The sequence below is a fragment of the Anser brachyrhynchus genome (genome assembly GCF_964034855.1).
Source record: "Anser brachyrhynchus genome assembly, chromosome: 14".
NCBI classification, from domain to species: Eukaryota; Metazoa; Chordata; class Aves; order Anseriformes; family Anatidae; genus Anser; species Anser brachyrhynchus.
In genome coordinates, this window is record NC_137709.1 from 11,351,907 (window position 1) to 11,366,495 (window position 14,589).

The 14,589-nt window shown below is 56.0% G+C and overlaps 1 protein-coding gene across 1 annotated transcript; it reads left to right on the top strand.

Annotated features, from left to right (window-relative positions):
* The first annotated feature begins 5,166 nt into the window (after positions 1–5,166).
* Positions 5,167–12,959, top strand: HBEGF (heparin binding EGF like growth factor). Its single transcript, XM_080555284.1, has 6 exons — positions 5,167–5,326; positions 5,443–5,613; positions 8,233–8,410; positions 10,904–11,059; positions 11,176–11,268; positions 12,389–12,959. The coding sequence occupies exons 1-5, from the start codon at positions 5,284–5,286 to the stop codon at positions 11,246–11,248; spliced, it is 621 nt and encodes a 206-aa protein (XP_080411410.1). The 5' UTR covers positions 5,167–5,283; the 3' UTR covers positions 11,249–11,268; positions 12,389–12,959.
* Positions 12,960–14,589: the final 1,630 nt, after the last annotated feature.

Here is a 14,589-nt window from a genome sequence, read left to right on the forward strand (position 1 = left end):
CCTCATCCCCCCATTCCCTGCACACCTCCCAGCCAACCTCATTATCCCAAAGCTACAACCACATCTGCCTCATGCCTATCCACTGCCCTCTACCTGCATCCCATCAGTCATCGCAGACCTCCAGCAAACCAGGTTTGCTCTGGCACCAGCAGCTACTGACTGGGGCTTCCCACCTACCAGGCCCATCCCCAGCCCCTTCTGGGGCTGCCACGCTTCCCCAGTGCTCCTTGGGCGAAGTGGGAGGTCATGACTGGGGACTGCACTACAGCTTCAGCAGCCCGCCCCACACCCCCAGGCTGTCCTGTTCTAGGGGCAGTCACTGCCCACCTGGCTCAGGAGACACTAGATGTCCTCTCTGCTCTGCTGTGTTCCCTGTCCTTGTCGCTTCTACCTGCTTCTCCCATCACGTACCAGATTCTCACTTCTCCCTTTCAGTTTAATGCTGATCCTTTTCTCTCACTTCTCTGCTCACTTCTCAGCCACATCTCAGCCTGCCACATCCCCAGGGATCCAAACACTGCCCTCAGGGCTGGACCCTGGCACCCACGTCCTCCAGAGGCCTTCACCACGCCAGCTGTGCTCTGTGTACCTGCTGGGTTGTTTGCCCTGCGATAGCAGTGTTTTCCTAAGGAGTGTGCCAGCGCACACGGATGGTTTGCAGGTTACCAGCTACGCAGCAGCTTTCATTTGGCCTGTGGAGAGCCACCTAGGTGTGCAGTGTGGAAAAGCTGACCTGTGGTTTGCTTCCAGAGCAGAGGTGAAGACGGGGCATGTGTGCAGGCAGGGACTGTGGAGCAGATCCCAGCCTGCAGTGCCTGCCCCTCCCCAGCCGCTGGCTGCTGTGCTGCCACAGGCAAGAAAAGTATGGTAATAGGGAAAGAAAAGCGTGCTCGCCCTTGGATTTGCTTTCTCTCTGGTGTTCAACACCGACCTGCAAGGAGAGGAGTAGAAAGGGATCTGTACACATCTTTCCCGGGGTATTTGATGGGTGTTTGAGCTTGACCTCCACCTTGGTTCTTCTGGAATAACCAGCTTTTTTGGCCGTTTTCCTCCTCTGTTTGCAAAAGGTCTTTTTGCACAGTGGCTAGAGAAAAGAACAGTTGGAAAAAAAAAAAAAGTGTTTGCAAAGCCACTGGAACTGGCCCAGGCCCAGGCCCAGGAAAAGCACCTGAAACCACTCTGACCCTGCTGTAACAGGCTGGCAGCGTTTGCCCAATTCAGCCAGTAGCATGGGCTGACCTGTCTTGAGCAAGAGTCACAAAGCTGCTTCCAGGGCACAGCAAGAGCTTTATTGACCTCAGCACTGCCATACGTGCCTGGGTCTGTGCCTCAGCAACCCGTGAACGAATGTAAGGCTGGACATGCAGAAGCAGCAGGATCTTACAGGTGAGGACTTACAGGACTTAAGAGACAAGAAAGGTGGTGGAGGCTTCAGGGCACGCAACCTTCTCTCAGGTATTCCTGAGGCCCCATTAGTAGACCTGAAGGCTCGAAAAGTGATTCCTTATGTGCTTCAAGATTATTGGGGCATTCATGTTTCTGCATCCCTCATGAGGGTGCTGCTCCTACACAGCTGCTGCTCCGGGGATGGTGCTGCACAGGAGCAGACAGAGCTCTGACAGCCCTAGAGATGTGGGGCCTCGGGACTGGGAGGCAGCCAGCACACCGGCAGTACAAGGCAGACATTTGGGCAGAAAGGCTTCCTGAGCTTTAGAGCAGGAGAACACAATGTCCACGCGAACAACAGCCAGCAGAATATATTCGTGCCACAGGGGCTGCTGGTTGCTGCAGGCAGGGGGAGGCTGACAGGCACGGCAGCTGCAGAGGTGCATGGCCCGAGAGAAGGAAGCCAACAAACACAGACCCAGGGGCACAGGTGGAGGATGCCAGGATCTTCTTGAGCAGGAAAACAGAATTAAACATCTCCAGCTGCTTTGCTCCTGGGCAGGCCCGGCCAGCGAGGCTGCCTCTGAGCTGAGACACAGCTTAGTCAGGTCTGTGGACTCAAACCCAGCTCTGGGTCTCTGGGAGAACTGCTGATCTCAGCCACCCAGGACCTGACACAACTCACAACTGCCCAGTCCTGCCATTGCTAAGAGCAGCAGGCTGCGCTGCCAGTATCGGGGCTTTTCCAGGGTCCTATGCATGAGCCACAGCTTGAAAACACAAACCTTTACTGCTGCTCACCCACTAAGCCAGAGTCAAACATTTTGTATGGGCTGAAGAATGCAGGAAGCAAAACCTCCTCCACAGATGACACGAGCGGGTGCCTTTCTCTCCTTACGTGCTCACTTGCTTTGTGCTGCTCCAGGTAAGTCAGGAAAAGCACCTCCCATGCACGCCAGCCGTGCAAGACCATCCTCAAGGGTTTTGGTGGAACGTGGCTGGGAACTGGATGGGCAGAAAATCCCTTCCTGACACAGGGGCATACCGGGGAATGAATGTGTGGGAGTCCTGGAGGTGCCAGCACCTCTGCTGCTCAGAGTAACAAGAACCAGTCTGCTGCAATGAACTCACCTCACCTGTGCTGCTTCTGTTGCCAAATTCTTAAAGGCTGATGATGCCTGGAGGAGCCGGAAGGAACAACATCCAGCAAACAATTGCAAAAGTCAAGTCTGAGCAAGAAGGAGGGCGTGAGTGGGGGGGGTTGCCAAATCCGGCAGTATTCCTTGGAGACAACAACAACAATCACAGGAATATTTAATCATGCCGCGACTATGCCTTGCTGAACTGAAACTGGCACCAGAGTTCTTGGCTTGGGAATTCGAGCTACCACCAGGAACAATCAAGGGGATGTGTCCATCTCAAATGTGACTTGAAACAATGCAAAGCCACTGCACTTGCCCAATGTTTGGCGTCATCAGTGTTTTCTAGCCTGTCACCTGGCATGAAAACAAGGCCAAACTCAACACAAACCGAAGTGTTTCTCAGCATGACACAGGAGACAGACTGAAACACAGCCAGCCCCCACACACAAGCACCACAGCCTGGAACCGTGGGGGAGAGCCAGGGCGATCAGCTGACTTGGATGTTTTCACACCAGGTTGTGAGAGGAAGCCATGAATCAACCTAGTTAATGAACTCTTCATCCAGGCACAAAGGTGGCTCCAGGGCTTATCACAGAATCACAGACTGGTTGAGGCTGGCAAAGACCTCTGGTCCAACCCCCTGCTCAAGCAGGGACACCCAGAGCAGGGTGCCCAGGGCCACGTCCATATGGCTTTTGAAGATCTCCAAGGAGGGAGATGCCACAACCTCTCTGGGCAACCTGTGCCAGTGCTTGGTCACCCACACAGTACAGAAGTGCTTCCTGATGGTCCAGGGGAACCTCCTGTGTTCCAGTTTGTGCCTGTTGCCTCTTGTCCTGGCACTGGGTACCCTTGGAATGGGATGCTGGCTCCATCCTCTCTGCATCCTCCCTTCAGGTATTTTCAGGCATTGATGAGATCCCCAGTCCTCCTCTTCTCCAGGCTAAATAGTCGCAGCTCTCTCAAGCCTCTCCTCATAAGAGAGGTGCCCCAGTCCCTTCATCATCTTGGTAGCCCTTTGCTGGATGTCCCCTGAAAAAAAGGATTTCCACTACTTTCTCAGGCTGTCATATGGACCTGTCTCCCATTTCCAATACTTGCTGGCAAACGGGCAAGATTCACACAGTTCCTTAACAGGGTGCCATCCCCATTGCTAACAGCAGAGAAGGTTTTACCTCCAAACTGTGAAGTTCCGCTTCCTGTCTTACACTCTTCTTGCAGGCTGTACTTAATAGAGAGCCTGGCTCCTCCTGAAACCTGGCCACTTTTGACATTAATATTATGATCCAGAGAGCATTCTGCAGCAGCAAGTTCCACATGCCGCGGTGTATGCTGGATCCTCAGTGATCCCCTTTCTTCTTCATCTGTGCAAGACAAGTGAACAGAAAGTTTCCAATCTGGTTTTTCTAATCTGTTTTTTCCCTTCTACAGTTTTTAAGATGGTCGTAAAGGAATAATTGAGTGCACCCTCAGTAAGTTTGCAGATGACACCGAGCTGGGGGAAGTGTCGATCTGCTGGAGGGTAGGAAGGCCCTGCAGAGGGACCTGGACAGGTTGGGTCAATGGGCAAAGGCCAATGGGATGAGGTTCAACATGGCAAAGTGCTGGGTCCTGCACTTTGGTCACAACAACCCCATGCAGTGCTACAGGCTTGGGGCAGAGTAGCTTGAAAGCTGTGCAGAGGAAAAGGATCTGGGGGTGCTGGTCGATGCTCGCCTGAACACGAGCCAGCAGTGTGCCCAGGTGGCCAAGAAGGCCAACGGCATCCTGGCTTGTGTCAGGAGTAGTGTGGCCAGCAGGACCAGGGAGGTGATCGTCCCCTTGTATTCTGCCCTGGTGAGGCCGCACCTCGAGTACTGTGTTCAGTTTTGGGCCCCTCACTACAAGAAGGACATGGAGGCCCAGGAGCGTGTCCAGAGAAGGGCTACGGAGCTGGTGAGGGGTCTGGAACACAAGTCCTGTGGGGAGCAGCTGAGGGAACTGGGGTCTTGTGTCTGGAGAAGAGGAGGCTCAGGGCAGACCTTGTTGTTCTCTACAACCACCTGAAAGGAAGGTGTGGGGGGCTGGGGTCAGTCTCTTCTTGTAGATAACCAGTGATAGGACTAAAGGGAATGGCCTCAAGTTGCGCCAGGGGAGGTTTAGGTTGGAAATTAGGAGAAATTTAATCTCAGAAGGAGTGGTTACTCATTGGAATGGGTTGCCCAGGGAGGTGGTGGAGTTGCCGTCCCTGGAGGTGTTCAAGGAAAGGTTGGCCGTGGTGCTTGGGGACATGGCTCAGTGGGTGATGGTGGCGGTAGGGGGATGGTTGGACTGGATGATCTTGGAGGTCTCTTCCAACCTGAACGATTCTACGATTCCATTCCATGATCCTATGAATCAACTGACCACAGAACTTCCTTGACATCTCCGCAACGCAGCCCAGTCCCCCCGCTGAGCCGGCAGCACGCACGGCACCGGGCACCCCGCGCTAAGGGCAACCCCGGAGGGCAGCCCCCGGCCCCAAAGCGTCCGCTGCGGGGGGGCCGGGGCTGGCTGGAGGCCCGGGGGCGCCCCCGCCCGTCTCGGGCCCGACAGACGCGGCCCCGCGGGGCTCCGGGGAAGGGGCGGCCCGGCCCGGCCCGGCCCGGCCCCGCCCCGCCCCGCCCCGCCGCCCGCTGCTTTCTACCGGCGGCGGGGCCGGGCGGGCCGAGTGCTGCCGGCGGAGCGGAGCCGGGAACGGGACTTGGGCGGCTGCCTGGACGCTGCCCCGCGGGTCATGGACGGGCGGGCGGTGCTGATCCACGCGCTGCTGGCAGCAGGTACGGGGCTGGAAGGGCTGGAAGGGGGGGGGGGTCCGCGGGCCGGCGGGGGGGCTCGGGCCGGGGGCAGCGCGTCCCGTTCCCGTCGCGGTCTGACCGTGTCCCGCTCCCCGCAGTGTGTTCCGCGGCGGCGGGGGGGCTCGGCCCTGAGGAGCTGCACAACGAGGTGCTGCACAAGGGCGGCGGCGGGGCGCTGGCCCCGGCCCCGGCCCCGCTGCTGGGCGGCAGCGCGGAGAAGGAGGGCGGCGGAGCGGCCTCGGGGGACGAGCTCAGCGAGGCGCCGAGAGGTACGTGCGGGCGGCGGGGCGAGCCGCCCCCGGGGCGCTCGGGGCAGCACCGGCATCGCGGAGCGGCCCCGGGGCAGGGCGGAGGGGTCGGGACGTGGGCCGGGGTCGGTCCGGACCGAAAAGCAAGGGGAGCCCGCGGTGCGGAGCCGGACCTGGAGGGGGTGCCGGGGGGGGGGGGGCTCGGCGCGGCCGGAGCTGGGAACGTGTGGACCGGCAGGCTCGGGGTGGCCTCGGGAGCCGGGCGTGCTCCGGCAGGAGCCGTGGCCACCGGGGCTGCCCGGTAGCCTCGAAGCCATAGGAGTCCCGGGCAGGGGGCTGTGCCCGCTTCGGGTGCCGGCACCTCCTTGTTCCGAGCCTGGGTGCTGGCGTTGGGCACGGAGGTCCCCGGCGGCCCCGGGTGAGGTGGGCAGGAGCCTGGCCCTGTGGTCACCTCGTGGGCCCGAGCCGCTCTCCCGAGCATGGCACTGGTGGATGGCAGCGAGGGGATCGCTGTGAGTCACCCGCCGCCCACACATGGCTGCTCCTCATACCTAGGCAGGGTTAGTCACCCGGCAGTCCCTGCTACGGGGGCGTTGGGGACACTGTCTCTCTGTTAGGCTCTCTGTGCATTCATGCTTGGCTCCTCTCCCCCGGGTCAGGACCAGAGAGCGTCTGGAGGGCTCTCCAGGGTTTGTGAGGGCAGGCTGGGATGGGGGACCCGCTGCAGGCTGAGAAGAGCGACCCATACCTGCCCAGCCTTGGGCATGTGGTATGCTCAGACTGGTAACCTGGCACCAGGATGAATGCGCTCAGCTCCATGTAGGTCCCCCCCTGGCTCTCTGGCCTTCCTTTCTTTGCTTTTTAGCTGTCTGTGTCCATCCAACTGTGACTCAAACCCCGGCTTGCAAAACTGGGTTAAGCCCTAAACAAAGGGGACCCAGCCCCTGGGCAACACTGCTCCCCCTCCTGATGGGAGGTGCGGCAGGGAGATGCTTCTGTCTGCCCTCTGCTCCTCTGTGCAGCCCTCTGAGGTGCAAGCGATCTGGCAGGCTTGGGCTGTGCCTGGTCTGAGGGGAGGACAGGTTGATGGGATGGGAAATAGCAGCTGTTGAGGCAGCATTGCGCAGTCAGCAGCCTGTGGCCTCTTGGAGCGCTTTCTCAATGCCTTGAGCTGAGCTATAATCAGAAAAATACGCTTCTTGTGTTGAAGGCACCTTCCCCTTGGTGGTGCAGCCCATGAGGGCCCATGGCACAAGGTATCTGAGTACCAAGGGTGTTGTTGGCATCCCCCTGCCCACCTGGGCCGGACCTGTTTTCCGACGTACAAGATCATCTGAAGCCTCCGGAGCTGTGCTGTTTGGAGGACAAGGGTCAGAGCCCCAGGGGGGTGGTAACAGTGGAGGCCACCAGTGGAATAGCGTGGGGGGAGTCAGCAGCACTGTGCCAGCCCTGTGGCAGTGCCGGTCTGCGGGGCACCCCCGGTGGTAGCCCGTTGGGGAGGGGGCAGCCCCTGTTCCCAGCCTGAGGCAGCTTGCATGGAGCTCTGTGCCTCACCCGGCTGTACCAAGTCGCAGAGTTTTCTGCTGGATCGGTTTTCTCCAGGCCTACCTTGAAGGATGTTGAAACTTTGAAATAGCTTCCTAGACAGGCCTATGGTGTTCCACAGCATGAGAGGCTCTTGCACGGGGAGGAAGAGATTGCTGAGGCCTCAGTTGTGTAAGGAAGCTGCTGAGAAGGAACGGGGCAGGCTGAAACTTGCCAGGTTAGATGTGGCTGCCCTTTTTCCCCTTACCCTCCCCGGTTTAAACGTGATTCAGTTCATATTTCCCCAGTCTCGGGGAGCCTGCCGTGGCCGGGCAGCGCTGACCAGCCTCCCCCCAAGCAGGGGGTGTCCTCTGACGTCCTGGCACCCTGCCAGAGCGATCGGGGCGGGGGTGGGGTGGGGGCTTATTTTTGACATCTGCCCATCTCAAACTATTCCAATAATGTTGACGGTTTCACCCCGTGTCTGTGGGGAGCACGCGTGGAACTTCTTGCTCCGGTTCCCACCAGCCTGGCAGGGAGCTGGCCTCGCACCAAAACCCACCAATTTTTGCGCTGCAATTAAAAAATACCTTTGTAATTCATGGGAACGCTTCCGTAGCCATCAACTTGGTTTTGCAAAACCAAAAATTGACCTGGGTTTGCTCTTCTAATCCTGCTCTTGTCCTGTATGCAAGCATCGTTGTAACCACAGGAAGGCGAGTCCCTCGGGGCCATGAATGGACTCTTTACAAAAGACCGCACTCATCAAGGAAATAAAAGCCAGATAGCAGCGCAATTAGCAGTCTTCTGTGTTCAGTGGAAACTGGTGCATATAATAGCAACATTTGAGATGCATAAAGCTCTGTTTTTCCCCTGGTTTCTTGTTTAATTGTTCCTTTATTTCCTTTAGAATTGTTCATATGAATTGGAAAGGCCATGATATTTGTGAAAATCTGAAAAAATGGAAAAACCTTTGCCTGGGGGCAGATTGAACAAAAGGCTGCACAAATGCCAGGGCTGAGTTGGCTACAGTAACAGAGGGTTTGCTGCTCTGTCTTGTCTTCAAATGACAAATTGAGGTGATAAACTTTTTCTCCTTTTGAAATTGTTTTCCAGTTGCCTTCTTGTCAAAGCCTCAAGGCCTGGTTACTCCCAAGAAAAAGGGGAATGGGAATAAAAGAAGAAAAGGAAAAGGCCTGGGGAAGAAGAGAGACCCGTGTCTGCGAAAGTACAAGGATTTCTGCATTCATGGTGAATGCAAATACATCAGAGAGCTGGGTGCTCCATCCTGCATGTGAGTTACTGGTGTGTGCCTCAATCGGGAAAACCTTAGTCATTGTTCCTTGAATTCTCTAGGCAGCGCAGAGGAAGAGCGTAGGAGATATTTTTAGTGCACGTTCCCTGTCCATGGGGGGGTGGCTCTGACTTTGCATCTTCTCTGTGCAGTGTATCGCTTGAAGAGCAGTGGGAAACTTTGGCCTCCATTCTGGTCTGGATTTTAAACAAATCTCGTTTGTCAAAATCTACTTCAGCCTTAGACCCAGGCAGCTCTGCAGCACCCGTGCCTGTGGGGCACTGGCGTGGCTCAGTGAGCTCTGGCTGAGGCTGGCACAGAGGCATGCAGTGGTGGAGTTTGGAGGAGGCCAACTCGATGCAGGGCTGAGATGCCTGGCAGCTGTCCAGAGGTTGACTTTCCTCGAGCTTTGGTTGGGCCCAGAGAAGTAATTGAGCACCTGGGCCTCTGAGATGGGCTGGGTCCTATATCCAAAGTGTTCTGTAGGTCTGGTGTGAGAGACTCTATCCCGTCTCAGTAACTATGTTCCTGGGCCCATCTCATTGTTGCAAGCCCTGTCCAAGAGCTAAGGAGCTCCAATGGCTGCGTCCCCAGCATGGGTGGCGGGGGTGTTGCAGGTATGGAGATGCCAGGCTCCAGCATGAGGGGTGCGGTATGAGTGATCCCTTGTTCAGCGTGGGGTACGTGGCCCTGTGCCATCAAAGTTCAGGAGCTGGGGAGGAGAATGGGCTCCCTCCTTCACCCTGCCACGTCCCCAGCTGGGACAGGGAGAGCATCTACCGTGGCACCTGTGAGGCAGATGGGATTAGAGGCAGTTCCTTGGGGGACAGTATGCTAAAGCCACGTCCCTGTGGTTCTCTAGCCCTGAGGCCAGGGCTGTGTCACCACAAAGGTCTGTGTGTGACGGACTCCGCTGGGTGCAGGCAGCGAGCAGGGATCAGATGAGGCAAGCAGAGGAGAAATAATTTGCTTGCTGCCTGGGCACCTGCATCTGGCTCTGCCACCTCAGGAAATATCCGTGGGTACACACTTGATCTCTGCTGACGTGGACAGGGGTTGAGCTGGTGGATATAAGAGGCTTTGTTCTTTGCAATCAATCCCCTGAGCTACTCAGCCCTGTGCCCGGAGCAGATAATAGCTCCCTGGCTTACAGTGCCCAGAAGCTCTCGCACCCTGCAATCCACAGAGATCAGTGTCGGTGCAGTTCCTTGAACTGCTTAGTTTCCTCTGCCTGGAGCCTGACATGAAAATGTTGCTGGGCCCTCCAGCCAGGTGTCTTGGGGCTGCTCGGGCTGGGGTCCCAGCCTGAAGCAGGGTGTGACACCGCCCCAGCCACACAACCCCTTCCTGACCGGCTGCCCTCAGGGGGCTGCAGGAGGACTGGGGATGCAGGCAGGGCGCTCCAGCCTTGGTGCTGGGGCGAGGTGGGGCTCCCCGTTCTGGTGGCCTGTCTCTGGGCTGTCTTCCCTGAGCTGTTGCTGTTCTGAGGACAGACTGCCCCAAGGCTTCATGTTGACTGGTGTCACTTGTGGCTGCTTGCCTGGCCGCTGCTGGCTCCAGCTGTGCCATCTAGGCTGTGGGGTCTTCTTGACCTCTGTTTCTGCTGGTGGGGGCCTGGGAGTGAGGGTGGATGCTGCCAGGTGTGGGTGCCAGAGTGCAGCACCCAGCCCTGCTGCATGGATGGAGAGCAGATAGAAGTGTGTTGGAACTTGCCCCGGTATCATGAGCCAGGCAGAAGGGCTGGATGGAGTCTGTGAGCTGGGAACAAGTATGTGTGTACTGCCCAGCTCTGCGGAGGGTTGGTGGCACTGGATGCATTCAGCTGGTCACATCAGTGTGCTTTTCCTCGCAGGGAAGGCTTGGGTGGCTGCCTCACAGCTCTGATGGGGAACACTTTCTGATATGTGAACAACTTCACAGATCCGCAGGGAATTTGTGCTTCTTGGGCTGGCTAAGAGCACAGGGAAATCCTGCTCCAAGGGAAGCACTGAGGCCATGGCCCCAGCTGGTTTCCTGTTCCTTGCCTGAGGCTTCCCTTCCCCAAAGCATGCAGCCTGCCTGGCATACCCAGCTTCTGCATGCCCCTAGGAACCAGCCCATGTGAGCCTGCTGGGATCTCAGGGGCCAGCCCTCTTTCAGCCCCATGAGTGGAGGGGTCTGTCATGGCTCAGAGGTGGCTCAAGCAGCCTAGCTCAGTCTGGGAATGACTGAGAAGTGGACAGACCCCAGTGCCTTCTACTGTGGGGAAGGAACCGCTCTTCCTAGGAGTCTTAATGTGATGCTTGGGGCAGGGATGCAGGAGAAACATAACTTACCAGTATTAGGGAGGCAATGGTGCCACCAGGCCTCCTGACTCAGGGTGGGGATCAGGAGAAGGTTGTAGGATTCTGGCCAAAGCTAAGCAGAGGCAGTTCCTTTGCGCTGGGGATTGAGGGAGCCAACAGCGCCACTGCTTGGCCACTACCGTCCTTAAAAACTTTCCTTCTCACCCAGATGCCAGCCAGGATATCATGGAGAGAGATGCCATGGCCTTTCGCTGCCTGTGGAGCACCCCCCTAGCACGTATGACCACACCACAGCACTGGCTGTTGTTGCAGTGGTCCTGTCTTCGCTGTGTCTTGTCATCATTGCAGCCCTACTGATGCTCAGGTGAGCAGGTGGGGGCTGTGTTCCTGGAGCCATGTCCCTGGGAAGGCTGTTTGTGGGGAACGGTGGCAGGGGCTGCTTGCTCCATGCTCTGAGCGTCTCTTTGCTTGGCCTCACAGGTGTCACAAGAGGGGTGTCTACGATGTAGAAAATGAAGAGAAAATAAAGCTGGGCATCACTGTGAATCACTGAGGATGCCGAGTGCTGGCAAGGTGAGCCCTTGCTGGGGAATTGGTGGGGGCTTGGGGCTCTGCTTGTTTGTGCTGGCTGGGACCACTGTGCTGATCCTGTGCCAGAGCCAGGCATGAGCTGAATTTGCTTTGAGCCTGGAGAAGCAGCTTGCTGGATGTGGCCCAAGAGCATGGGCTGCCCCGTGTGGCCCCAGCTATCTTTCCTTCCCTTTCTGTTCAAATCCCTGTCCTCTGACATCTGACTACTACCTCCTCCTTCATAACCTTATGTCTCTCCTTTGGCCTGTTGCTGCATGGTTTGGGGATATTTGGCAGCAGGGAAGCTGCTTTCCCTCTTCTTCCCCTGCTCTGTAACTTGTTCTGCTCCCTCTGTCTGACCCACTGAGTCACTTCCCCTCCTTAGATATTGCCTCTATTTATATACACATCTAAAAAAACAACCTTCCTTTTCACTCCCACTTGTCCTCTGCTTATTACTTGCACCAATGTAATGCTTTGCAGCTGGGCATGGGAGTGCCCCATGATGTTACCCTGGGTGTGCTCTGGCCCGGAGGTGGCCACATGTCAGTGGTAGCTGGGTGCTGGAAAGCCTGCAGACTTCCTCTGCCCTGGTCCAAACCCTGATGTTAGGTGTTCCCATATATATTACAGCTACTTCTCCTTCTAATAAAGAAAATACTTCGTTCTTTGGGGGTGGTGGTGTACCAAGTAATGCCTTCAAGGGGTTTCTGAAATGTTATTAGTTTTTAGGTAGTGTTGGGAGTGGGATTTCTAACTTTTGATAGGAGTTGAAGGTTAGGGAAGGAGAATCAGAGCAAGACTTATTGTTGCTGTCCTCTGCCCTGGGGACTGGGGAAGCCATGTGCAGGGGAAAAATGCCATGAGAGACATGGGATGTTACCTGTACTTTGCCACAGCTTTCCCCTGGCATCCTGGCCTCAATTCTCCTGGGTCCAGTCCTGCAAAGTGGCCACGCTTCAGTGGCCACAAGAGCTTTCTCGCCAGCTGCATGGTATGAGCACCTTGGCCCTGGTATACAGGGCTCAACTCCGTGGGCGAGAGTGGCAGTGGGCAGCATGTTAGTAGTGTCTTTGGATACTGGTGCGCAGCCAGTGACTGATCCTGTGATGCTGTGTTTCAGGGGTCGGCACTAACGCAGTTCTACCTCCTGGAGGATGCGAGCCACGGAGCCAGTGCTGTCCCTGGGACCCTGCAGTGCATCAGGAGCTTGCTGGAGCAGCATGACAGTGCTCGCTTTGATTTCTGTTGGGCAGCAGTGCTGCTGCAGGGAGCTTCAGCAGTCTCTGGGATGGAGAAGACTGGAGAGAGAGAGACTCTCCACAAGGCAAGATCCCTTGCCGTGCTGCAGAGCTGGCCACGCAGAAGGGCAGGAGGGACTGGCCAGCAATCAGCAGAGGGGCTGTCCAGAGCTTGGGGGATGCCCGCTGTGGTGCACGTGGAGGAACAAACTGTGAAAGGCGGAGAAACTTGGCCCGGGGCTTTCTTAGGCACAGGAGGGGTGGGAGGGTAACAGCTATTTAACACGATATTTTTCCTTTTAAATTATATATTTATTTTAGATAAATTGTACATAGTATTTATATTTATTGGAGGTCTGCCCCTGTGTCCTTTTGTAGGTCAAGATGACAGGGTCAGACCTCCCTTATTTTTTAAGTGCAATGTAATATTCTAATAAATAACTTTGTTACAAACACTTGGCTTGTTAATTTAATGATGGGGGTGGAAAGGAGTCAGACCTCTGTAGGGTGTACGTAACAGCAAGCCCTTGCTAGTGGGGTATCTCAAAACACCAAGGTGCATCTGTGAAACAGTGCCATGGGTCCTGAGTGTGCTGCAGTGGCCACTAGACCTGCTCCTGCTGTCCGTGGGGTGCAGCACAGCATCTTCTGCTGGAGCTGAACAGCGTGGTGTGAGGGGTTGCTGCCAGTATCCATACTTCACCCTGCCTTGGGGCAGCTGCCTTGGCTTCTCAGTGGCAAGAGCCTGCAGCCAGGCTGGCCCCACGTGTGTTTTATCAGACTCACATACTGGCCAGCCAGGGATGGATGTGGTATTTGGGTATCTGCTGATGAAGCAAAGCCTCCTTGAGTTCAGCAGTTCAGCCACTCTGATCACAGATCAATGTGAACAGGACTGATTCCTGGATTTTAAGCCAGCATTTGGCTGAAAATTATGAGGTGGATTCTCATACCTGCCCTGCAGGAGCTCCTAGTGGTTCCTGGGCTTGCTGAGGGTTGTGGATGCAGCTTCCTGGGGGTTGGGGTCATTGGGGGTTTCAGACTGTGCTTCAGGACCCATTCCTCGTGAATTAAGCAGAAAAAAAGGCCTATCCCACTGCATGAGATCTGCTTTCCTCAAGTCCATTTTGCTTTTGCAAATGTCAGAGTTGAATTTTCAAAAGGGAATGCCAAGCTATGCTGAAGCAGGGGCAGTGAATAGTCTTGCAGAGTGTTGTTTTTTTTTTGACAAACTTAGCCCCAACTTAGCTCTGGTAAAGCATGAAATAATTTCTATGCTCATCTGCTGCCTGGGGGAGGCTTTAGGAAGTGAGTTTATTAGTTCAAGCCCCTTGCACAGCCAGTGAGTTTTGCTGTAACCTGGGGGGTGGGAAGGGGGAATGAAGCAATACTTTAGAACTCCAGCGCTTCCCAAGATAGAATGGTTAAAGTACAGAGCTGCGATGGATGGGAAGCAGGTATTCGGCACTGAGTACCCTTGTGCATTATCATCCAGAGAGCAAAAGCCCCAGCAGCTGCAGCAGCCCTAGTCCCAGCAATGGAAAACAAGTCACTCATTGTGCTTTGTGTGAACCTGAACCTTAATGCTGCGAGAGTGCTGGTTTAATCAAGGACTCTGAACTCTGGACCGTTTCAATGTCTGTTAAGCAAATACTATCTCCAGTGGCTGTGCAAGAGGCCCTTGCCGCAGGTCACCTTGCTGCATCCCCACCTCCCTGTGCTGCTGTGGCTCCTCAGCTCTGTTTGCCTGCAGCTCTGCCTGGCCCAGGTCTGGCAGCACTGGAAATACCTTAGCTGGTATGTTTTTTCTGCAGACAACTGGAATTGTTGTGTTGATTTTTGCTCTGGATGGGAAGGAGTGAGCAGGAGGTGCAGGAGTGGGGGTGAAAGCCTTTGCAAACCCAGCTGGGCTAACAGCAGGAATTGCTGACTTGGCACGGGCAGGGATCCCAGCCTGTGGGCGCTCAGCTCGGGGTGCTCTGCAGGAAGACGGAGAACAGGGGCATGCAACTGCTGCTGCCGTCCTGCCTGTGATGGACCCAAGGCAGCCACTGCCTGGGGGGGAGCAAGCTATGGGGCATCC